At 40.9% G+C, this 26,166-nt stretch overlaps 1 protein-coding gene across 5 annotated transcripts in view; it reads right to left on the minus strand.

Moving 5' to 3' along the window:
• Positions 1 to 26,166, minus strand: part of DCX (doublecortin) — a 106,258-nt gene that overhangs the window by 18,919 nt on the left and 61,173 nt on the right. For 4 of the 5 annotated variants that reach the window (XM_073227643.1, XM_017671291.3, XM_073227642.1 and 1 more), the window contains 3 exons: positions 16,638 to 16,740; positions 14,535 to 14,672; positions 709 to 803 (listed from right to left, as the gene is read on the minus strand). In XM_073227643.1, the coding sequence (XP_073083744.1) occupies positions 709 to 803; positions 14,535 to 14,672; positions 16,638 to 16,740 (336 nt within the window). The remainder of the gene's footprint in view (positions 1 to 708; positions 804 to 14,534; positions 14,673 to 16,637; positions 16,741 to 26,166) is intronic. The other variant, XM_073227645.1, reaches the window with a different exon arrangement.

Genomic DNA, 26,166 nt, shown 5'->3' on the forward strand with positions numbered 1-26,166 from the left:
TCACCTCAGAGATGAGGTTCAAGGCAGTGACCACTCCAGATTTTCTATACAGGAGAGATTGCTGGATGGGAATCTGTTTGGAAAGTGGGGCTAGAGAATTTATACACTTCTATTGTTTGAATGGTAATATTTATTTGGGATGACTGAGCGGTATAAATGGTGCCCAGGGCCAATGCAATGTATATGTGCCTTCTCTTCCAACGCTGTACCAAAACCTGCCTGGTAATGAAGAATGCATAGTGAAACTAGGGTCTGTTCATATTCTGACATCCAAAAAATCTAAAGGGAGTAACTCAGTGCTAACTTTCTTTGACTGCTATCTTTATGTCACTTGTATTGACTGATGCCTAGGGACTAAGTCACCCTCAATGTCTTCTTTGCTATGCCTATAAATTGGGAGGATTAGTGCTCCACCCACCCCATGAGCCTTCACTTGGTAACACCGTTAACTCAGAACTTTGGGACTTTTGTCCCTCTTCCTTTTGGTTAATGTAACTGGAAGTAAAAAAGCAAGTGGTCAGAGGAATAAATAAAAGTGACTGGAAGCTTGGCCCCTGCTGGGATTCCCAGGGCTTCAAGCTAATGGAGCAGATGAAGGGAAATTCTGACCTGATGTGCTGTAGAGTAGAAGAAAAGGAAAACCCTCACCCAGCCATTCAAAAAAGTCCGAGTGCAAAGGGTTTTAGTAAGGTATAAGAGACATAATACCTTGTGCTTCCGGAGGCTGCCAGGACTGGTGGGCGTAGAGATGGGAGACTGCTTAGACTTGGGGGTAGAAAGCTGGCTGCTGGAGGTTCCGTTTGCTAGCCCAAGGCAAGAGAAAAGGAAGGGGTAAAAATCAACAGCTTACAAAGGAACACATCATCCTTCCCCTCCGAAGACACTAAGAACATTCAAACAATGTACACAGACAACCAAATGATTTGATGAGTAGCACAAAGGTGGAAAGAAACACATTCCTCGGGAAAGGCAAACCCTGCGATCCTCAGTTAATTAGATTTCGGCACAGTGCATGGCAGTCGTTCCCCCTCCCTTTCCCCTGAGTGCTTTCAATTACAGGGGTCTGGTTCTTTTCAAATCTTTTTCATATTCATTCCCAAGTCTGACCCTAACAACATCTCTGGGAGGTAATCTGGGAACGTGTTATTTTTTTATAAGTGAGAACAAAGTGAGTCACAAAGAGGTGATGTGCCTTACCCTAAAGGGTGACAGGGACCAGGGCACACCCTCTTTGGTGCTGGTCATGTGGCAGGTACAGGACAGCCCCACTGTCAGTCTCTCCCCCCTTTCTCTTTTCCTGTTCATTTTTCCCTCCTCTGTCTTCCCTATCTCATCCGGAGTGAAAAGAACAGAAGGAAAGAAAGAGAAAGGGGCTGGGCAGGAAGAAGTATGAAAAAGAAAGTGTTGGAGAAAGAATGAAACATAAAGAAAGGCTCACACAGCCAAGTGGGAAGAGGAGAGACTCAAACAAGAGGGAGAGAAAGAGATCAGGAATGGAGGCGAGGGGAGACGAAGAAGCTAGGCTAAGAGATTAGGAAAAGAGGAGAATGAAGAAGTGTGGAATAGGGAGAAAGGCAGAGAGAGGATGGCAGACAATGGTGGCCAGAGGCAGAGTGCACCCCCATTCGTCTCTGGTCAATAAAGTGTTGAAAATGAGATGGTTTAGTACTTAACATCTTCATATTCCACTGTGTTCACAATTTGTTTTATATTCCCTTGCCAATGAACTCTTTAAAATACTCAGTCATGTACAAAGAAATGTGATACATTTCAAAGTGGATTCATGTTCAGACATCTCATGCTGAAGTCAGTTTTTATATAAATATCTAAGGATGGTTTGGGGAGGGTGGGTGGGGAGGGAGAGGGGGATTAAGGGGCACTATAATTGGCAATCACAATATAGGTAGGTCACAGAGAAGGCAGTACAGCACGGATAAGACAAATAATGACTATAGCATTTTACTAGGCTGATAGACAGTGGCTCCAATGGAGGGGGTGAGGAATTGATCATATGGGTGAATGCTGAAACCACAGTGTTGTGTATGTGAAACCATCATACAATTGTATATCAGTGATACTTTAATAAAAATATTTTTTTTACATCTAAGGAGCCACATTGTCAGAGGTATTCAGAAATGTGTTGTGGGCAGGCAGGGGTACAGTGGGAGGGGAGAAGGAGAAAGGGAAGGAAGGAGGGAGGGAGAGAGAGACAGAGATACTAGAAGACTGAAAAAGTTAAGCAGCAAAATGGCCTGCCATTCTCGCTGTTAGAACCACAGGTAAGTCTTCAACTGCTGTATCATGAACAGTTCCCCATGATATTCTTGCTTTGCACCACTTATGGTAATGTTTCCCTAGGCTTTGGAACCTGCATATCAACTCTAGAGATTGAAAAGACCTAAGTGCGGTGGTTGCCAAGTTTATTCAAGTGCAAGTGAGCTGAAAAATGGGCACCGGAGCATTCTGCATGCGTATTCATGCATGTCTCACTCATGCACTAAGAGCCCTTTCTCCCTCTCCGGGCTTCCTGGATCATTCATTCATTTAGCCAGTTGCTATGGGGTACTTCCTCAAAGCCAGACCAAGTATTAGACATTGGGGTTCAGAGATGAGTGCATCAGTTCCTGTGGGGAGGCAGGAAGAATACAGTGGGCTAAGTGCTATGGGAGAGCCATGCAATGGGTATCACTGGGGCCCAGTGGAGAGGTTTCGAAGTTAGGAGGCTGGGAAACAAGAGGCTACACCTAAAAAAATCTTGAACGGTGACTCTGGAATAGACAAATCTATGGAGACAGAAAGTAGATCAGTGGTTGCCAGGGTCTGGCCAGGTGGATGGGGAGACTGAAAGGAAATGGAGTGTGCTAATAGGTATGGCATTTTTTTAGGGGAATAAAGGTGTTCTATTATTAAATAGTGGTGATGGTTGCACAACTATGTGGCTAAACTAAAATCTATTGAATTGTACATTTTATCTTTTTTTTTGAAGTATAGCTGATAGACAATATTACATTGGTTTCAGGTGTTCAACATAGTTGATTCGAGAATATATGCATTACTAAATGCTCACCATAGTAAGTGTAGCTGCCATCTGTCATCATATATATTATAATATTATTGACCATATTCCCTATGTTGTACTTTCATCACTGTAATAAGCTTTTTTATAATGGGAAGTTTGCATCTCTTTTATAGCTTTCACCTATTTTGCCCACCCCCAGCCCCTCCTCTATGGCAACCAACAGTCTGTTCTCTGTGTTTATGAGTTTATTTCTGTTTTGTTCATTTGTTGGTTCATTTGTTTGTTCGTTGTTTTGAGTGAATTGTTTGTTATGTAAATTGTGTCTCAATAAAGCCATTTAAAAAAGATGAATTGAGCTACTTAGGCAGAGCAGGTAGAAAGGGTATTCTAGACTTCAGAACTGTATCAGTAGGACCAAAGATATAGAAGTTTGAAAGAATACAGTACTTTTACAAAGTACAAATAGCTCAAAATGGCTCAAGCATGGAGTATTTTAGTGAGTTCTAAGAGATGAGACTAGAGATGAGGATAAAAGCCAGATCCAGGAACCTTTTGTTAAGTTTGAGTTTGATTTGTGAAAGAAATCTGGGAGTGATACCATCAAATTTTCACTTTAAACTATTACTCCAATTGCTGTTGTAAGACTGAAGTGGGGTGGGGTAGGATGGGGTAAGGGTGAAAGCAAAGAGATTGGTTAGAAGTCAATGCATTAGTCCAGGTGAGAGGTGCTGACGGCTTAAATTAAAGCAAAAGGGAGGGAGAAAAGGGACAAGGTTGAAGATAGAGACCTAAGAGATAGACAAGCTTAGAGTATTATGTGCACATACCATGTGAGCCCAGAGAACATGACCTATGCCCAGCAGCAGAGAGACTGGTGGGAGCTAGGCTTTGCCAGGGCACTAGGCTTACTGGTGAATAAAGGAGGCACTTTGGAAAAGGCGAGAGTCTGTGGAGCCACAGTGGGGTAAAGTAGTCAATTACTCTGCAGGAGAAGGAAGGAGTTACTGAACCAGCTACAGGGCCTGAGGGCCTCCCCAGCAGTACTTGGTCCCTAGCCTTCAAGACAGAAAACAATCTTGTAGATCTGTCTGGGCTGACATAATGAAAGTGTTCCAAATGAGCCCTGACCTCCGCCCTGAAGTCTAACAGATGTAGACATCCCTAGGGAAGTTCTGGCGTTTTGTTCCACATGATCAATGCGTCCTTTGGCAACAAAAGATTCTAGTTTCCCAGCATTTGTCAATCATGCTACAAAGGGGTAGCTACTATCTTTTTCACCTACACTAGTATCTAGGTGAGAATGAGCCCACTGGTCTTGCAAAAATGTGGAAAATTGCTAACCACAGTCATGTCTGCATGTGAGTCAGTTTCCACCTATTGGCCATAGATCTGTACATATGAGTTCTTTAGCAACTTCCAGTTCTTTTCTCACTATCCTCTGAAATTCTCTCACCCAAAAATTTTAAGGGTAGTACACAAATACTTATTCCATCTACACCTGTCTCTGTATCCTTTATATGTGTGGATATGTTGACATAGATTCTCCTGCCACTCCCCCAGCTAATCCACCTTAAACTACCTGTAAATAAAGGGCTTCATTTTATCATCAACATTTTGAAAATCAGTTTTTAATCATTTAACTGCCACTCACTGCACTGTTGAAAAATGCAAACACTTTGCCAGATGTCCCTGATGGAATGAAATCCAGAGATGAATACAGAGAAATGAGAAAACGTAGACATGCAGAAGCAAACGTCAATGCCTTTCAAGCTGGCAGAGCTCCTACATTTACAGACTAGACACAAATATATTCGTATGTGCATTTCTTCTATGGGTTCTGTGGGAAAAAAATCTGGGAGGGTGCCATTTGATATGGATTCTGAAGCCAATTCATGTAAATGTCAAGTAAAATTGTGATGGAATGCCATCTATTTTGAGAGTGGCAAGAAATAACATCACTGACATCTCTCATTTTCCCTTATTCTTTTTATGAAGCATCCTTTGCAATTTAGGAATGCACTGGAGGATCTTTGCCTTCTTATACTTGTTTTTCTTCCTCATTTCCTGCCTTAGAAACACAGCACTGTCTCACTGTTGTCACCGTTTATTTACTCATAAACCAAGTCTTTTCATCCCTTTCTTCTCATTGTACACATAATTTTTTCCCTCTACAACAAGGTATATCAGGGACTTTTCAATCTCCTAGGCCATTTTATCAATCTTATCATAAAAACCAGGATAATAAGTAATGATTATTGAATGTCTGATAGGCCAGGCACTCCTCTTTCTCTCTCATTCTTTCTCTCACATATACAGTCACCCAACCCCATTTAGTCACTTTCTTATTTCTGATAAGGAAATACAAGCTTGCTCCAGTTAGAATTGCAAAGCCAGGATTTGAATGCAGGTCTCTTTGATTCCAAAGCCTATGTTTTTTTTGTTGTTGTTCTTTTCAGTTTTTGCTATATTGCTCTTCCTTTCTTAAATGCATTGCTTCTGCGAGTCCTTCCTATGACAACCTTCTGATGGGGGGAGCAGGAAAGGGGGTAAAAGTTGTAGCAGAGAAGAGAGAAAGGGACAGGAGAAGGTAGAAGCAGACACCAGACCTCACACCCATCTTCTGGGCTTTTATTCTACTTGATCTAGTTTAGATTAGCAAGTGCTTAGCAAAAGCTTTCTTTTATTTACTGAACTGACTGGGTGTCATAGATAATGTCATGAAACGCTAGCCGACAGAGCAGCCAGCATGGCAGGCTCCTACTCAGGCCACAGAGCTCTCTGGGAAGAGGGTGCCTGTGCCCTGTCTGTCTCTCCCCTCATGTGGACAGCACAGTTGCCATGGTTGGCCTGGCACAGTCTTGGCTCACTAGCTTCTCTCAGTGGTTATGCCTGCTCTTGCCCCAGTGCTCATCTTTATATCCTTGGCTCCATCAGAACTGAACAGGACAAGCCCAAACAACAAGTACCTGGTAAGGTAACTAGGCTACCTTACCTAGATTTACAGGGATTTAAACGTATGGGGGAAGATGGGTCTCCAGGAGAGAGACATAACGTGGGAGAAGTCAGTTCCCAAAGAACAAGGAAAGAATCCAGTGTCTGGCATGGATGCCAAGGGCGGAGTGTGGCCACCAGCAAGGCGGAGTTGAGGCTGAGCTCCTAGACTATGGATGCCCTCCTCTGGAGGCTGGACCAATTCCTGGAAATCAGCATGCACCTGCTTGTAAGGTGGGCACAAGCAGCCCCAGGTGCAGCGATTAAAGAACTGTCTGGGCAGTGAGTGAGGTAAGTCACTGTGCTTTTCTGGGTTCAAGTTTGCATGCCCAGACTGGCACAGAAAGAAAACTGCCAGCTTGTCATCTGCCTGTCAGCCAACTTTTGACCAGAGACTGAACTGAAAATGCACACTCACTTAGTTCTGGCTTTTCTTCCCATGCTAATCCCAACACTTGAGCCCAGCTGAAAATCAAGCCTACTGGTTTTGGTCTGATGTCTATTCTGAAATATTGCTCACTGAAAATAACCCCCGTCTAGCAAAAGCAGCCAAGATAATAATTTCAGAGCCGCCTTAATAATTGCAGTTGTATTTCTACAATTGTTTTCAAAGTATCTTACCATGTATGAATTCACATGATTCTCCTGATAACCCCAGGAAATGGTGGCCAGAAATTGCTGGTCTCCTTTTAATTACAAGGATACACAAAGGCTCAGAGAGAGGAGGACTTGCTTAAAAGGTATAAACTGTCTCTCCTCAATGATGGCAGCCTTGGGAACTTGTCCACAGATTCATTTCAAAATTCCCTTTAGATTAGCACATCACAGACCTCCCACTAGGACCTTTTAGTGATTGGTTCTGTCTTATCTTCTCTAATTCCCTAATGCTTTGCAGAGGGAGATCTCACAATACAATTCAGCCACCTCATTTTTTCTTGGATTGACATGCTCTAAGCCTTCCTTCATTCCAGTCCAAAGACACCATATGTTCCCCTGTTTTCTCCTTACATACACAGGGAGTTTTTCTGGAAGGCCATCCAAGTAGAACCAAGGTGGTTTCAACTTACTTCAGAATAAGGCCAAGAGACAGAGCCTGCAATTTTCACACATTCAATCCAAACCCAGCCTCGGACTGGGTTTCTGGATTGATTTGGCTAATTATTTCTGCTTAGTGGAAAAGCTTTTGTCTCCTCTCTCTAAACCCATCCATTTGGAAAGCAAGAACTGACAGCCCAGGAACAGTTGTTCACTGATATGATCACAGGGCTGGTTCTTAGGTCAAATTCACTCACAGGTTGTAAGATACTGCAAGTTCGGAAGTTGGAATTTGAAATTTAAATATATTCCCTACAGAGTCTTAGACCGCAAGCAGTTGTGAATCCTTCGAATAAGGAAGAGAGGTATGAGTCTTCCCTGTTGCCAAACAACTATGTGTACCCATTCCCACAATCTTTGGACACAGATCAGTTTCCCTCAAGAAGAAGACATCTGTAAGAAAGCTGATGGAGATGCCAGGATTGTTTTCTCAGACTTGATAATGCTGACCTTTATCTCCTTTTGAAGGTGGTTCTGCTAACGTGTTTCTGGTGGAGGAAGCCTATTCACTGCTCTTGTGGAAAGTATGGAAAGAGCACAATTTGGGATCCACACATTGGAATCAGTCAAGGTTTTAAATACTGGCTTAGCCATTTCATAAATGTGTGACCTTGGGTGTAACCTAAAGTCTGTGAATCTCAGTTTCCTCATCTATAATATCTGAATAAAAGCAATGTAGTGCCACCACATTTCTCATCCTAAAATACAATTTCTACTTTGTTATTTCCTTGTACCCTCATATGCTATAGTCTTACCATCTCTGCTCTTTTGTTCATGCTTTCCCCCCTTTCAGAAATATCCATTTCCTTATCCATTGAAATATAAACCTCCTTCAAGCCCCAGTTCTTTCAGGAAGCCTTCCCTTAGCACCCTAGCCCCTGATGAGCTCTTACCCATGAACCCTAATCCTTGCAACAGCACTTACTGTCTGCATCTCTCATTCACTTGGTGTTTTAAACAAACCATTACCATTAACTTGTGCTTAGCACCACAGTACCATGGTTAAATTGTGGACTGCAGCGCTAGATTGCCTAGGTTCAAATCCCAGTTCTACCACGTATTAGCTATGCTATCTTGGGCAGGTCACTTAACTTTTGTATGCCCTAGTCTCTTCATCAGCAAAATGGGAAAAAGTGTACCTACCTCGTAAGGTTGTTGGAAAGATTAAATTGGTTAATACATAGAAAGTCATTAGAAGAGTTGCTTGGCATATAAGAACTATGTAAGTATTTGTAAGTAAAAATTTATATGTATACTAGTTCCCCAAATAAATCATAAACTTCTTAGTGACAGGGAATTTGTCTTATCATAGTTTTCTTCATAGCGTCTAGCACTACTAGGTAGTTCACCAAAACTCTAGGGATTTGGTTGTATTTAAACACAAGTCTCAGGCTGACAGGTTATTAGGACTTCTATTACAGGGAGATGGGTCAATGTCACCACCTTCCATACCCTGTGGAGTGCTCATTATACTACCTGCTCCAATCGTTTCCTGAGCAGCTCTCCAATGTCAACTGGAAAGTTGCCTTAGATACATGGCAGTTCTTCCACTTAAACTAGACATAAATTGTGGTTTTAGAAAGAATCAGAATGGAAGAGGGGCAAGGGAACTTTTTCTCTCCCATAGCTTTGCCAATGGCACCACTTCCCCTTGAGCAGTAGCAGGGACGCTGATAGAATTTCCAGAACTGGGCATGGAAACAGAGGTGCCTAGTTACTCACAGCTGTGCTCTATGCAGCACAAAGGGAATGACACACCACACTAAGCCTCCGCCTCCCCACATCCCTTGCCTGGAGGTGGCAGAAGGTGGAAGGAAGCAGAGAAGCAAGGACCATCCAACAAGGACCTTTCTATTTACCACTCTGGAGCTCCCACACCTTGGCTAAAGGATAGTGTTAGGAGTACCTGCCTGGAAGTCAGGAGAGCTGGGCTCTGGCTCTTGGGTACTAAATAGTTGTGTGACATTGGGAAGACAACAAGATTATATCTTAATTTCCCAATCTAAAAAAAAAAGAATGGATAATTTTCCTTTCCCAGCTTAATTCATTGTGCTATTATTCATTATTCATTGTGCTATCATGAGTCACAACTGAGGTGATAAATTTAGAAATTATTTTGCCAACTGCAGAGTATTTAATCCATGTAAGAGAGTGCTATCTTAAGCCTCTCATAGATGGAGAAAGAAGAAAGCTTTGTGCTGTCTAATACAGCAGCCACTAGTCACATGTGATTATTGAACACTGAAGTGTGGCTCGTCAGAACTGAGACTGCTGTGTAAAAAACAACCCAATTTCAAAGATTATAAAATATCTCAATAATTTCTTACATTGATTACATGTTGAAATGATAATATTTTTGATATATTGAGTAAAACAAAATTTAAAAAAAGAATTTCACTTGTTTCTTTGAACTTTTTACCTGTGACTACTAGAAAATTTAAAATTACATACAAGTCTTGAGTTTGTGGCTCCCATTATATTTTTTTGGACAGAGTTGGTCTAGATAGTCACATTCAGGCAGGTCAAAACAGCCAGGATCCTCTGTCTTAGGCAACCCAAAGCAGCCTATTCGGTTCAGGAGAGGACTCCTGAATACAATTCTCCCATGGACAACCCCCCTACCCCCAACTGCTTTGTGTCCCTGACCTTCCCTTTCAGAAGCTATATATTTTGGTAGAGAGGCCATTCATGCTTGTGAGTTTGCGAACAGGGAAGATTTGACTTTCAGGAATAGGTCACATAGATAGGTTGGGGGAAGGAGGGTGGGGAATACTGAGCTACTATAACAATGACTTTCTGTTGAAGAATAGCAAACTCATTATCACATTCCAAGTCTCTCAGCCTACCAGCGGGTAATTACCTTCCTTGGAGGCTCCTTAAAAGAAAGAGAGAGTGAGACAGAGAGAGAGAGAGAAAGAAAGAAAGAAAAAGAAAAGATTCCTTCTGAGCAACTAGCTACTTTGTCCTTTTAATTCAATTCAATTGGGGTTGCTGCATAAAGGGAAAAATTAACGCATGAATGGCTGAAATGGAAACAGAAAGACACACTAGAAATGTCTTCCTTTACTTCTGAAGCCAGGCTTTTCTTTGCCCAGTAAAATGGCAAGTTCTGGGTTAACCAAAGTGGGCCACTGCATAGGCTCTCTTCAAACGTCCCATAGGAGCCTTCTGGGCTCAGATTTTATCTGTCCTCCACAGTCCCTTGGCTGACTTCAAAGCAGACATGCTAATGGGACTTGAATTCTAAGAGTCCATCATCTCTGCCCAGTGAGAGTGAGAGCTCCTTATAGCAATATTTTAGAGACCAAATCACTCCTTAACTCAAGTTTAGGGTTTAGTAACAGGCATTCCATTTGGGGCAAACTCAATATTGGAAGGAGTGGGGACTGAACGCAAAAGGAATAAAGTATCAGAATTTTGGTTTATTCATGGGCAGAGACAATTTAAGGACTAAGGAGTCAGGAATCGAATTATCACACAAATTACAGACCAAACAACATCAATTTCCTAAAACTCAAGACAAACTGAACCCAGATGTTAACTCAGCTATGAGCTGGACCAAACATACATATTTTTTTAATTCATTTTTTATCCATTTACTATTACCATCCTCTGAAGGATTTGTTTCATTCTATAGCTTTAAAGAAATACTTGCTTTCTCCAAACTACATTGCTCTGGGTTTGGGGTTTTTTAATGTTAGAAAATCTAGCAAACTTGTTCGAACCAGAATCAAACCTACATATGTTCTAATGAACTAGAACATCAAAACATTCCATTAACTGAACCTTAACTAAGCCAATGTTTCATTTGGTTTGAGTCCCAGTTAAAGAGGAACATTTTTGGCTTTTGTTTGCCTTCAAAGGAAGGTAGTCAAAATTCCCTGGAAATGGCCTATCTTCCACAAACTTTAGTTACTCAGGTTGAATGAAAAAATATGAATCTATCTACATAGTCCCAGATCTAAGACAGACTAACACAGGATGGAAGCAGGTGGTACTATCATGTCCTAGAAAAGAAAAAAGAATCTCGGCCCCACCAATGCCATTATTCTTTGGTTAAACATATATTAACCTGCATTTGTCCCTTGCTAACAGCTCAGGAAAACATTGACACTTTATGAAATAAATCTTCTTGGTGTTCCTAAGGAGAAATTTTTGCTAATGCAAAAGTATGCATTGTCTATAGCTCATCTTCTGGCTATTTAATTCTGAGGAAGCTATTGTACAACTCTGTAAATTGTAAATAACTGATAACAATGAAAAATCATTTTTATCTATAGATACACAAATTCTGTCTCATCCAAAATGGAAACCATGTCCTAGAAGGTAAAACACTTGTCTCAAAGTCACAAAGTCTTCTTAGAGAGATGTTTCCCTTTCCTCTTTCATTTCCCATCCCCTTCCACCTCCCAGCTTGGAATGGTCCTGAATGAGGTTATGATAAAAAGAGGGACATGGGTCTGTCAAACCCTAACCTTACCTAAAGTACTATTTTACCTGAAATCAGCTTTGCCCTAGTGGAATGTTCACTGAGTGCATGCCCTGGATTTGACTCTAAACTGTCAGGGAACGGGCAAGGTTTTTACATAAATCCTTTCACCCCTTGAGGCTGATATCACATGAAGGTTCTAGACACATAATCTGAGAAAAGCTCAAATGTTCTTGAAATTTTCATGAAGGATGGTTAGACTAGAGTTGGGCTTCACTTATGTTCATGAACTATCTGAAATAAAGATTTAAATCCTCTCTCCTGAGAACACCACTTTAGATTTTTTACTTGTAGGGAACAGGTAGCTGCTATCTTCCAAGTGAAGTCCCCCTCTCCCCCTCCCATTGATTACTCTTTTTATCTTGTGTGTGTGTGAATATATCATCATTCCTTCTCTTTAGCAGGGAAGCTCTGAAGGAGCCAGCACACATCTTGCCTGCTTAAGCCTTGGTTGGGACCCATCATGACTCTTTTCAATTTGACAAATATTCATTGAGACCTAATCTATTTCTTCTCTGTCTCTCATATCTTAGAATCAGTGCAGTTTGTATTTCTTAGAAAGGAAATTATGTTGGTAGCATGCAAGAGATCAATGATTGGATGTATGTTTAAACTGTTTAATTACAGGTGATTGTGTTCACATGTGCTGGGTAACCCAACTGGATACAGTCTGCAGAGAATCTATTTATTTCAAGTTACTGCCATCTCAGCATTTCTAACTAATGGGTTATGTGGTGGTTTGAAAAGAGGTTCACAAACTCTTTAATACTTCTCCCTTTGAATGTGGGCTGGACTTAGAGACTGCTTCTAATGAATAGACAAAAACTGAAGTGCTAGTAAATGGCTTTGGAGACTAGATCACAAAAGGTACTACATCTTCTTCCTTGTATACTCTCTTGAATCACTGTGTGGGGGATGACCTTGCCAACAGCCATCTTGGAAGTAGATCCTACAGTCCCAGTTGGCCCTTCAGATGAACTGTAGCCCCTACCAATACCTTGAGCTCAATTAACTACATGAGAGATCCTGAGTCAAATATGACCATCCAGCTGAGACACTCCAGAATTCCAGACCAATAGAAATTGTGAGATAATAAATGTCTGTTCTTTTAGGCCACTAAATTTTGGGGTGATTTGTTTCATAGCAAGATATAAGTAATACAGATCAGAAATCCCAGAAATAGCCAGTGATACTTCTGAAAAGTGATTGACTAAGCAATTATTACCAGACCTTATGAATCTTGATGAAGTGTTTTAAGTCCATTTTTTGCAAGGCCCTGCTTAGGATCTATACAAATAATTTCATTTTCAGTCTAACTGTTAAAACCCAGGTCTTTATAGTTTGAGCTATATGAGTTTACTTGGGTAGATTCCTGTGGTGTTCTATATGCTAACCAAAATATCACCAAACACATGCATTTTCATTCCCTCAGCAAATATTACCTAAATGCTTACTGGGTCTCTAGCACCACGCTGAGTGAAATAGGTGCTCTTATATATCTTTTCATTCACAAGCATTATTTGAGCATCTACTAAGACCTAGGCACTGTGTTCCATCCTGAGGATACAAAAATGAATGTGACACCTAGCCCTGCAGGGGCCCAGTATTTAGCTGCAGAAATAGACAAGTAAATACACACTTTACAATACAGTGTGGCAAACGTTACCCCAGAGATACGAATAACATGCTATGATATTGCAGAGAATAGAACAACTGTTTCTATTTGAGGTATTGAAGAATGAAGAGGAGTTTTCAAGCAAGATGGCATTCCAGGTGCAGGAGAACAGAGTTGCAAAGACATGGAAATATGAAAAGCCTGAGATACCTCGTCACAGTTTATTTCCTTCTGCCTGAGAATAAAAAGATGTGTGGTGATATGCCTGCTCCTGGCAGTGTGAGGCTGACAGGACAGGCTGTTTCTCTAGGCTGCAAGCATTTCAAAGTGAATAGGCCACTCAAGTTGCCTCAAACTGAAGGAGATAAAGGGAGCTTGTGTTCTCTGCCCCAAGGCTCTCAGGCTAGGCGAATTCTCAAGGTGAACCCTACACCTTGGGAGGACAAATGTGTAAGTTTTCCAGACCATACAGTTTCCTTATCAGGAAGAATTCAAATGATCTGTGCCTGAGTCTATTAAACTTCTAAACTTGGACTTCTGTGGCCTTTTGCCTTTTAGACCAGTGTCGCTTCAACTGCAGGTATAAGACTTTGCACCAGAATGTGAACCAACATACAGCTGCCTTCATCGATAAAATCATGCTATGAAAAACGAGTCTGCTGAAGTAAATGGTTTGCTCAGTGGCATGATTTACATTTGGCACAAGTTCCTAATCTCATCTCAGACTGATAAATTGTGGGTTGGCAGTGATCCACAGGCCACATGTTTTAGATCATTCACTATATACTAAATAAAACCTATATGCCAAATCTCTCTGTTTCCTTTCAGAACTTGGCCTCTACTTTCTTTTCTTATTGTGATAATGATGCAATTTATCTTCTTTGTCTTTTCCTTTTGGCTTCTAAGAAGTTCAGTCAAATTTGAAGCTCAAGTGCATCAACTATGCTGACACCTTTGGGTAGCATGTTTTTACCTCCTTGTTTTTGATTCTGATTTTCTATTTCAAATTAATGTTTGACTTGATTATTTCACTGGTTATGCTTTTGCTGGGTGATGTCGAAGATGATGACAGTGAAGCAGACAACCACGATAGTAGGCATGACAGCAAGCATGGCAAATAGGCCAGATTTATGGGCTGCATCCATTTGAGAAGAATCAGGGTTGTGTCTCCATGACACACCCAGGTTTGACTGGTCTCTGAGCTGATAGAACTGGTCTCATGGAGACACAACCATGTTCATGAGGGGCTCATGCCTCTCTGCATGCAGACGGTACTGGCCTCTGTAAATGAAGTCAGCGTGCACAGTTAGGAGAAGAGCACTCACCGTCTTGGTCGTTACCTGAGTCAGCTGGGGACTTGCTCCGGCGCATAGGGCCAGGGCTCTTAGCTGAACTCTTCTGTGGTGTCGGGGATGCCTTTGGGCCAGCTGCGGCTGATGGGTTTCCTTTCATGACACGGCATTCTGATGGAAAAGGACACAGGCAACTTAGGAGAGCCAGCAGCAAACGGAGGCTCAGCCTATTACCAACCTTTGGAACCTGGAAGAACCACCACGGGCCAAAGCACCCAAGGCTTCAGGCCTACAAGGCACTCCTTATCACTTGTAGGAATGAGGGCTCTGGGGAAGGAGGCATGGGAGAGACTTTTGAAAGTCATCTGAGCTAAATCAGGTGTTTAACTCTCTAGACTGTGGAAACAAGGGAGGAGCTGATAAGCAGGTTGGTTTGGTTATTAAATATTCAATTCAATCATTTGTAGACAACCCAGCCAATCACCGAACAGCACCTGTTGGCATAATTAATTAATTTTCATGGAGAAGAGACTGACACCTCAGAGGTTGCAGCCACACAGATGAAATAGTCACGAGTCATTTAGAGGCAAGAGCTACCACTTACTGCTTATTACATGCCATGTACTGTAATAGGCATATTAAGGATGTCATGGCATTTTATAAATAAGCCCTTCTACCACCAGCACCATTTTGTATTTAGAGTTCTTTTTGATTTTCAATGCATGTTACCATAATCCCCTAGGGTGGCTTAATGAATAAATGGGCCAGCAATGACTGTCACTCAGAACTTACAGAAAGCTTGTGAGTATGGAGGAGTCTGCCAAATGTTTCTGTTACTTCCTTCCACTTCAGTCTGACACGTTTGGGGCACGCTTTCAATGCAGGTCACTCAGCATCCCTACTATAGTAATTTTGGGCACTGATCGTGCTAATGTGTTAGTAGAATTATTGTACTCACTTTGCTGATGAGAATACAAAGAACTTAAGCCTCTTGCTTAGGGCCACAGAGCAAGAAAATAATAGAACAAGGACTAGCAACCAAGTCTCCTGAGTCCCGGTGTAGTGCTCTTTCCACTTTAGCTTTCCCGGCTTTGTGCTACAATATTCAAAGTGGAACCAAATGATTGGGTGAAGGGTCTTTCCTTTGACACAACCTTATCGCCTCCTCCTTAAAGATATAGTGAAGTATCAATTACCCAGAAAGATGAGGGGATATTTTCTGGTAAATTGAATTTTTCAGGAAACTGAATTAAGCAGAAAGTTCATTTTTTTTACTTCTTGTTTTGATTATCAAGTTTAGCAGTCACTGTCCAGAGCTGGAGATGTAGAAGGTATAGGAAATTTGATGTAGCCTGGGAGTTGTTTAGCCATTTTATGGTCATTTGCCTCTTCTCAAAGTGGACAAAACAGAAATGTCATCTCTTTCAGATCCTTGTCACTTGAGCTGTTTGTTAAGTTCTATATCAGTACAGTTTGCTTGTTTTTCTCACACTTAATTGGGAGGTTTGTTTTGAATGAGCCTCTCTATCAGGATCATATCCTGATCCCATTACTGTATAAGCTAATTCACTATTAACTTGTATATGGAGCTTGGACTCAAGCAAAGGGAAATAGACAGATACTCACCTCCTTCCTGAGAGTAACAAATCTCTGGAATCTTGAGTCACAAAGGAGGGGGAATAGAGCAGCAAGCCAGAAGGTGGGATAAGGGAAAAGGTTTGACACTAAGAACAGAGTGGAAAGTCTCTCTAAAATGGAACCATCAAGATGGGCCAAATAGCTGGAGGATGTTGACAAAGAACCTATATATCCGATATCCAAGTTCTAACTCCAAATGCTCTTTCCCACGGTCTGATTGAACCTGTCAGCCCATGTGACACACTATGGGGTTCAAGAAGTATGGTCACTATTGGAGCAGATGGTGAGTTTTATTAAGTTTGGAGGCTGGGCATCTGGGACATCCAATCAACCATTTACTTAGTGACTCATGTATCCAAATATACAGGAGAATGACTGATAATATTTTTCCTTGAGGGGCCATGCATTGGTGTTCTCAAGGCAGTATGAATCTTGGAAATCCCAAGGGATAAAAGGAGGGAGAACAATGAAGCAGTAAAATCCAGTGGTTGTGCTTACCATTTTCATCCAGAGAAAAGTCATCCTGAGCATAGCGAAATTTTTCAGGACCACAGGCAATAAAAACATCATCATCACCAAAGAAGTCATGGAGACAGGTTACCTACAGACAAAGCAGAAATATTAGATTGATATTTGACGGTCTTGTGACAATCAGCTTCATACCATATCAGCAGGGGAAAAGAGCTTCACATCTGGGTCATCATCTCAAGCCCTCAGGATTTCCTTTTCAGAAAATACCAGGCTCATAGTCTGCACGGGAGCCCTGGTGAGTAGAGATCTGCTGAGTGCCATTGTCTGTGTTTCTTGTGTGGTAATCTTGTTTCTATTGCATCAAGAGTAACTTTGAGACCATGTCCAAATAGAATGCCTACCCTCTGAATAAAAATCAGCAAGCAGGTGGCCTTACAAATATCACCTCTTCTCAGAGCCTCAAAGACAGAGAGTGCTCCTTGCCAAACTCTGGGGCCAGGGTTTGTAGACTAAGACAGATGAGAAAGATCTTCTGCAGCCTGCAGTAGATACACTCTGTGGCTGACAAAGACATGGAAGTTCCTCTTTTCATCTCCATGAGTTTTGAAAGGACACCAGTTCTCATCTGCTTTGGACTTTTGCTAAAAATGGACCAAGAACCTGGTTGTCTCCCAGAATACTATTCCTCCCTCAAAAACAAGGAGGGGAATACTGTCTGACCACTTAAAACTTAATCAAGAGGAATGGGTCCCTATAGGCTTGAGGCTCTGCTGCTAAAGGCATGTTACCAGGATCATTCCCAACCACTAGTACCCTATGCGGTGCTGCTTCTCCACAACAGATAAACAGTTTCCCCAATCCCTTTTCCGCACAAAGAAATGAGGGTCCCTCGGAAAGTATGCTGCTCCCTGTAGTTCCCCACTTCTCAGCTTTCCTAATTACATCTGGTAATTAGTTCAGCTCACCAGGGAAATCCCAGGAGAAACCATATAGTCAAACCATTCTTATCCAAATCCTTAGCTTGACATTGTTCAAAGCTTCTAATTGTTCTAAGCTACCCATTCAAGCTGCCAGCAATGGATTTCCAAAGGCACAGTGCTCACAAAACAACAGCTTGCTGGGTGCAGAGAGCAATATTTTGCATAGGAAAATTTTATACTAATAACACCATCCCCCACCTGGGGTTTATTCAATCCCTGCTCCCCCAGCCAAGATGATTGCAAGCTTTACACAAAGCAAGAGGTATTTAAATATTATTTGCATTGTTTCAGGCTCCCAATTATCCAAGAGATACCAAAAGAAGGAAGGAAGACTTGGAGGGCTGCCAAGGTCGCTCCTATTAAGCCTCTTCCCAGCCCTGGCTGCTGACCTCATCAAGTAGGCCAACATCCTTCTTCAGCCCACTGGTCCCTCATCTATTCATTCCACAATCATGAAATGACAACCAGAGCCACCACTAATCGAATGCTTACTCTGTGACAGGTACCCTGCTAAGTAATTTCAAACCTGTCATCTTGTTTTACTCTCACAATACATCCTAGAAGTTGGTATTACTGTCATCACTGTTTTACAGATGAGAAAACTGAGGCCCAGAGACAATAAGTTGCTCAGGTAGAAAGCAATGCAGCCAAACAGCTGCAGGTCTGTCTGTCTCTAAAGCCTGAGCTGTTGACCACTGAGTAGTACAAAGTACTTATGTGGAGCTCAGGCACTGGGGAGAAAAAGATGAATAAGACTCAGGCCGTGACTTCATGAAGCTCACAATCTGATGCAGTAAGATATATTGAACCAAAGCATTTCAACACAGTGTCATGAGTGCTAGGGTAGGAGCATCTGTAGGTGCCGTGGGAGCTATTCCGTACCACATCCAAGTGACTCAGTTACTGGTTGCCACTGTTAATTCAGTAAGTATCCTGTATATTGTCTTGGTATCAAATCCAATGACAGAGGCTGCATGGCTTTGAACCCTGCTGCAGAGGCCTGCTGACATCTTGGACCTGGCTTAATGAAATCTGAAGCCCCTAATATGTTGACACATTGTGTGTCTCATAATTGTTTACCTCTTTATACATCCTTGACCATGAAGATCTCTGCCATGCCCTCATGTTGGAGGTTGGCCCTGACTGCGACTGGCTGGCTGTCATTTTTGTCATGAGTGAGGGAACTCTCACTGTCTGGCGACCCTCCACTAGTGGTCTCTAGGATTTGGCACTTTGTTTCAAGACCTGCCTGTATTTTAAGTACTCACTTAGACCTTCCCATTGAGGAAATCACAGGTTTCCTGAATGCAGAGACCAAATTTATCTCTTCCTCTATATTTCCTCATGGTTTCTGATAGAGTGCTTAGCACAGAGTGAGAATTTAGTCAGCGCAGTGTAAAGAAATGTAAAGAAAATGAGAAGGATATTCAAAAGCAGCAAAGTAGGAACAAGAAAGAAGAACTCAATTGTAGCAGACAACAGGAATTAGCATTCAAAGATTTTGAAAGGTGACACAAATTACACAAATTTACAAACAAGAAAGGAGTAGTGACTGGGAATTCAGAAGTTATTCTCTGCATTATGCTAATTAGTTTGAAAACTTAGATGAAAAGGATTATTTTTAAAGGAAAACGTAATTAATGAAATTAGCTCCAAAAGAAATGGAAAACCTCAACCAATTACTACCCATGAACAGAATTTAGTAAATACTTCAAACAGCAACCCTTCCCTAAAAGGCACCAGAGCATTCATTTTGGAAGCACTTGTGGAAATTGCTTCCCAAGAAGAAAAATCAAAAGCTGAAAAGCAGCCATTGCGGTGACATGCATGATATCCTATTGTAGGACAACAAAGCCTTCACGGATTGCTCTGGGGTTGCTGTTATATTAACCGAACCTTCTCCAGCTCTAAGCCTCTTTGCCCCGACCCAGGCTTGGGGACACACTTTGGGTAACTCCTCCTTTGGGGAGCTTCTAAGAAAAGCAAAGCCCCCCATGCTTCTGACAAACTCACAGCAGTGCGGCTGGCTTCAACCACATTCAGTTTGCAATCCAGCTGTCCAGTATCAGGTTTCTTATGTAATTTCACTCCGCATTTTACTGGCTCCCAAATACAAATTGACATTGTTCATGTGGATGCCCAGCTTTCCCAAATGCCTTGGATATTGAGACACACCAGCCTTTCCTGCCTTTGTTACAGAGTTGGGAAAATAGAAAGTTCTCCATTTTAAATATGAGGAACCCAAAACACAGAGTCAGAGTAGCCCAAGGATACACAGATGGCTCTTGGCAGAATTTAGACTAGCACCCAGGTGTCCTGATGGAATTCAGGACAAAATAATTCAATTAGCTGAGAGAACATGCCTTCCTAAATCTGTGACTTCAAAGGCTTGTGTATAGCTTAGATGGAAGAGTCCCCATTTGTATTAACCTATGCCCAAAAGGCAGTGGAACACCTTATTGGACTGAAAAAGGAAGGCATCTCTATGGATCATATTTTTAATCTATGGATAGGAAAACTCTTATTCAGTACTATAACTGGCAACTGAGTATATGGTGGAGAAAGAGAACAAGGAAAAGGAGGAGGAGGAAAACAAGAAAGAGAAAAAAGGAAAAGGAGGAGGAAAGGAGGAGAAGAACAGAGTGTAAGAAATAATTTCCAAATAAAATTCACACACCCACTTTTTAAAATTCCACAGAGGTAATACAACACAAAGTCCCCCTTAGCTTACACTGCAAGTCAGCTTTTTATCGGAAAAATTTCCATCATGATGTAGCAATAGAGGGGGTAAAAATAATAATCATTCTGATACCATGTACAGTAGGCTCTCAGAGATCAAGGGTCTTGCTGACATCAGCTTTTGTGAGTCACACTTGGGTATTTAAGTCAGAGATGAGAATACAAAAGCATGACACCTGTCTTTGTAATTAATCAACTGTCAGCACAAAATCAATAACATCAACTCACATTAACATTGAACCATTAACTTAATGTTCTTTTTTTGAAGAAACAGCAAGTCCTGGGATGGTTGTGCATTAGTATGAACAATAGATTATATGGACCATCCAGCAGCTTAAATGTTGAAGTACGAATGGAGAAATGGAGACAACAGATTACTGTATGGGAACAATTGGAGTCTATTAGCTGTAAATAGCAAATGGACTACTGTGACTTGATTTAAGCTTATTAGAGTCTATAGCCATATATTATATGTGCCTGCAGCTGGTAGATTCTATATTTCACTATCTACTTGTTCAGAAAGAAATGTTACTTTGAGAAGTAAGGTTTTGCTTGTTTATCTATAAAACTCACTGTCGACATGCAACACATTTTCAATGAAGGTTCAATTACACTAATATTCATTCATTAAGCACTTACTATGGCAGAGGAACTATGTAGGAGATACAGAATGACAATAAAAGGCCCCTGTCTTCAAAGTTGACGGCAAAATAAGCAAGTCGGAACTACACAGATAGTTAGAACACGAGGCTGACTGTGGTCAGCCCTGTGATAGAGGCACAAAAAGCAAGGGAAGCCCAGAAGACAAAAAGAGCAATTCTAACCCTGAGAACCAGGGAAGGTCGCCCAGAGAAGGTGACGCAAAATCTGAGTCTTGAAGGGTGCATGGGATATAGGGTGATGGAGGTGGGAGTGAAGGGTATTCCAGGTAACTGCATCAAGAAAGGCAGGCATGCGCCTTTTTCTTAAGAGCTCTGGAAAAGGGAACCACATCTTGTTTACTAGAGTCCCAGAGATTCTAACTCTCCAAAGCACAATTACCCAGACTCATCTGCCAGCCTCCTGCACAGACAAAACATACAACTTGCCTACCAGTGGAATTCAGGGTGAAGAGAAGGACAGAGTGCCTATGGAGATGGGAGGGGCCCCAGTGGTAAAGAAGAGGGAAACTTGTGGCAGAGGTTGGCACAGGGTTGGCTTGGTGAGCTGAAACAACATTTCTGAGACAACCGTGGCTTTTTTATCAAACTTGTTTTCCTGGAGTCATCTTGAAGTCTTACTTGTGAGTTTTTCATGACAACATTTTTGCCTGGGCAAATTGATCCTTGGTCCTGCAGTGCCTCTTGTAACAGGCACACATCTCTTTATTCGATGTCTTGAACTTCCCTAAAATCTCCAGTGAAATAAAAATGCTACTTGCATTTGTAAAATATTTTTACTGTTTGCAAAACTCTTCCACAAGCTAATTTATAGTATCTTATGTTCCCTTCCACACCTCCAATTCTCCTCTCAACCCAATCCTTATCACTCTACCAAGGCTGCTCATTTTAAGGTCAACGATGACTTCCATGTTGTCAAATCCCACGGTCATTTCTCTGGCATCATTTTAGCCCTTCAGCAATATTGGACATAAATTGAGCAAGTCCTCCTCCTTAAATACTTGCCCCTCTTGGCTTCTGGGACACCATAGTCTTCTGGATTTCCTCTCATCTCAATCTCTTCTGCTAGATTCTCTTCCTTTTCCAGACCACTCAAAATTTGAAAGCCCCTGTGCTCAGTTTTCAGACCTCTTCTCTTCTTCATTTACATTTATTTACTAGTTGATCATGTCCAGTCCCTGGGTTTTACACACTATCTTTGTACTGGTGACACACACATTGGTATCTCCAGGCTCTTCTTATCCTTGAACTCCAGACTCATATATTCAACTGTCTGCTTGATAGCTCTACTTGGTTATCTTATAGGCATCCAGAATTTTATATGCCTTGGACTAAATTCTCATATTTCTACTCCAAATCCTACTTCTCTTCAGCTTTTCTCATCTCAATAAATGATACCACAATTCTCCCAGTTGCCCAAACCAGAAATCTGTGAGTCATTTTTTACTAATTACATTTTTCCCCTCTCCACTGTCATTGTCCTACTCCAAGATATAATACAGTAACTTATAACCTGTCGCTCTATGTCCACTCTTGTCAGCGTGCCCCCACCAGCCCCTACACATGCATTCATACTGTTATCCGTACTACAGTCAGAGTAGCTCTTTACAATTTTAATCAGGCATATCACTCTCCTGCTTAAAATCCTCCAAAACCTGCCCATTATAGATCGAATAAAATCCTAACTTTTTATCTTGGCCCAATATTATCCAATCTCTTATACCATCTATACTAGCTAGCTGCAGTCACACTGGCTTTCTTTCTGCTTACTCAAATACATCAACACCTTTCCTGCTTCAAGGTCTTCATTCTTGAAAGTCCCTCTATCTAGAAGGTACAGGCCTACCTCAGAGATGTTGCAAGTTCATTTTCAGACCACCCCAATCAAGTGAATATTACGATGAAGTGAGTCAAATGAATTCTTGGTATTCCTGTGCATATCAAAGTTATATTTATACTATACCATGTACATACCTTAGTTAAAAACTACTTTATTGCTAAAAATGCTAACCATTGTCTGAGCCTTCAATAAGTCATAGTCACTGATTACAGATCACCATAATATACAAATAATGAAAAAGTTTGAAATATTGAGAGAATTACCAAATGTGACACAGATACATGAAGTAAGCAAATGCTGTTGGAAAATGGTGCTGACAGACTTGCTTGATGCAGGGTTGCCACAAACTCTCAATTTGTAAAAAATGCAGTATCTTCAGAGTGCAATAAAATGAAGTACAACAAAACAGGAGACCTGTACTCTTTCCAGATATTCACATGGTGAGCTGCCTCTTCACAATCAAATCTAAAGTATCACATATTTAAGTCTGAGCAACCCTCAACTTACATGCCATTGTTGCTTAGAATTTTAGTCCATTTAACCCCACAAATTAATCATTATTTTAATTATTTTATAAAGTTACTATTGTTTATATTTCTTTACATATTTACTATTTTGTTTGCTCACCATTTCTTGTTGCATCTGAGGCCTTTCTCCTGGGGTCATTTTAAAATTGGGCACATATTAGACGTATGCACTCCCTCTTCCATGTCTCAACCTCACCTTCATATTTTCCATCTTACCTCTTAGTGCTATATTCTTGAAAACATATTCAAGTCTACCAGTTCACTCTCTCTTGCTTCAGACATATTTAATTTGCTGTTTAACCCACTCATTGAGCTTCAAATTTTAATGATTATAATTTTGATTTTGGAATTCTATTTCATTTTGCCTCCTAATTTGCCTGGTCATAGTTGATAGTTTCTTTTTCTTATCCCATTTTGATTATGCGTTTTTTTTCTTTAAACAATCCATATGAAGTCATTTTATGTCCCATATCTGGTATTTCTAGAATCTGAAGTCCTTAGGACTCCCAATCTGTTGTTTCTGCTAACTCTCCCTCATGGTGGTTTGTTTCCTTGTGTCTTTGATAATTTTTGTTTCTATTGTGAGCTCATATTTGGTTAAACTAAATCTTTAGGAATACTGAGGGGTCTAGGTTGGGGATGCTTTCCTCCAAAAAAGATGTAAATTTGCTTCTGCCAGGTGCTTGGGGACACTGACAATGTGGGCCATCTTGTCAGCTGTGGTTTCCCTTGTGACATGAATAGTATACATTTGAATTCTAGGCTCACATTACAGCAAGCTTTGGGTTGCAAATTCTCAAGGGACTACTTGCAGGAGTAGCAGCAGCCACAATAGTAATAAGAGTAGTGCTCTTGTTTCTTTTGTTTCCCAACTGGAGTCAAAACAGAGACAAGTTTACAGTTAGGTTTTTGGTATATTCCCTTTCAAGGGTCCTTTATGAATATGGAAGTTGTGGCTTCAGGTCACTCACTTTTCGAGGACCTTGTAAGCCCTGCATTTCTGTTAATATCCAAAGTGCTGGGTTCCGATTATGGAGTTTTGCTTTAGGGACACTCAAGATTTTATATACTGCCTACTGCTCTGGTTTCAGCTTCTGATTCCTCTTCTCTCTCCTGCCTTTCTTTTCTGCAAGCTGAGAAAAGCATTTTAAAATGTTTGTTAAACAAAAGCAAAAATGAACAAGTGTGATTACATCAAACTAAAAAGCTTCTGCACAGCAAAGGACACCAACAAAACAAAAAGGTAACCTAAGCATGGGATAATATATTTGTAAATGATTTTTCTGATAACGGGTTAACACTCAAAGTATATAAAGAACTCATGTGCCTCAACAGCAAAAAAAACCCCAAACAAACAGATAAATGGACTAAAATTGGGGTGGAGCACCTAAACAGACAGTTCTCCAAAGAAGAACTACAGATGGCCAACAGGCACAGGAAAAGATGATCCGCATCACTAATCATTAGGGAAGTGCAAATCAAAACAGAATGAGATACCATCTCACATACCAGTTAGAATAGCCACTATCCAAAAGACAAGAAGTAGCAAATGTTGGTGAGGATGTGGAAAAAAGGAAACCCTCCTACACTGTTTGTGGGAATGTAAATTTGTATGGCCACTGTGGAAAGCAGTATGGAGGGTCCTCAAAAAGCTAAAAATGGAAATATCCTATGACCCAGTAATTCCACTTCTAGGAATTTACTCAAAGAAAACAAAATCCCTCATTTACAAAGATATATGCACCCCTATGTTTATTGCCACATTATTTACAATAGCCAAGATATGGAAGCAACCAAAGTGTCCATCAACAGATGAATGGATAAAGAAGATGTGGTATGTATACACAATGGAATGTTATGCAGCCATAAAAAAGAAAGAAATCCTGCCATTTGCAACCATATGGATGGACCTAGAGGGTATTATGCTAAGTGAAATCAGCCAGGTGGAGAAAGACAAAAACCATATGATTTCACTTACATGTGGAATCTAAAAACAAACAAAAATGAACAAAGGAGCAGTAGACTCATAGACCCTGAGAAGTGACTGTGGTTACTATGGGGGAGGGGTTGGAGTGGGTGGGTGGAGTGGGTGAGGGGGAAAGAGAAAGCACAAAAATCTTAAATAATATAAATTGGTCATGGGGATGGAAGTGCAGCATGGAGAATATAGTCAATGATTCTGCACCATCTTTTATGTTGACAGTAACTACATTAGTTGGGGTGAAGATTTAATAATGTTTGTAACAGTTGAATCATTGTGTTGTATACTTGAAACCAATATAATATTGTATATAAACTATACTTCAATAAAAAAATACAAAAAAAATGTTTGTTACAGGTTCTTCAAAAATCTAAACATAGAATTACCATGAAATTGGGTTCCTGGACCCAATTTCACTGTGTGGGGGTGAGAGGCTTCTCCATACCTCTGAGAAGCAATTCTCCAACACCAGCAGGTTGTCCTACAATTCAACTCAATTCTGACACTGTCTATGCAGAGATAGTGTCAGATTCCTCAGATTAAGGGTTAAGTCCTACAGGACGACTGCTGCACCACAGTAGATGCTAGTAGCAAGCTCATGTTGTTATCTGTACTTCTGACTGGCTATAAATCAAGGGTTAAACTTTTCCAAAATTGGGATAAATAGAGTATATTTTTGGGGGCTCCTTTAATGTTGGAGTACCTAACCTTTGGTAGTACAATATTAAAACCTTTGTTTTAAGTCCATCAATATCCATTGTATTCATCCCATTTCTTAACCATCTAAAGATTTTTACCCTGCTGAGATGAGTCCTGTGACCCTTCCTTCT

Source organism: Manis javanica, chromosome X, assembly GCF_040802235.1.
Source record: "Manis javanica isolate MJ-LG chromosome X, MJ_LKY, whole genome shotgun sequence".
In the NCBI taxonomy this organism is placed as follows: domain Eukaryota; kingdom Metazoa; phylum Chordata; class Mammalia; order Pholidota; family Manidae; genus Manis; species Manis javanica.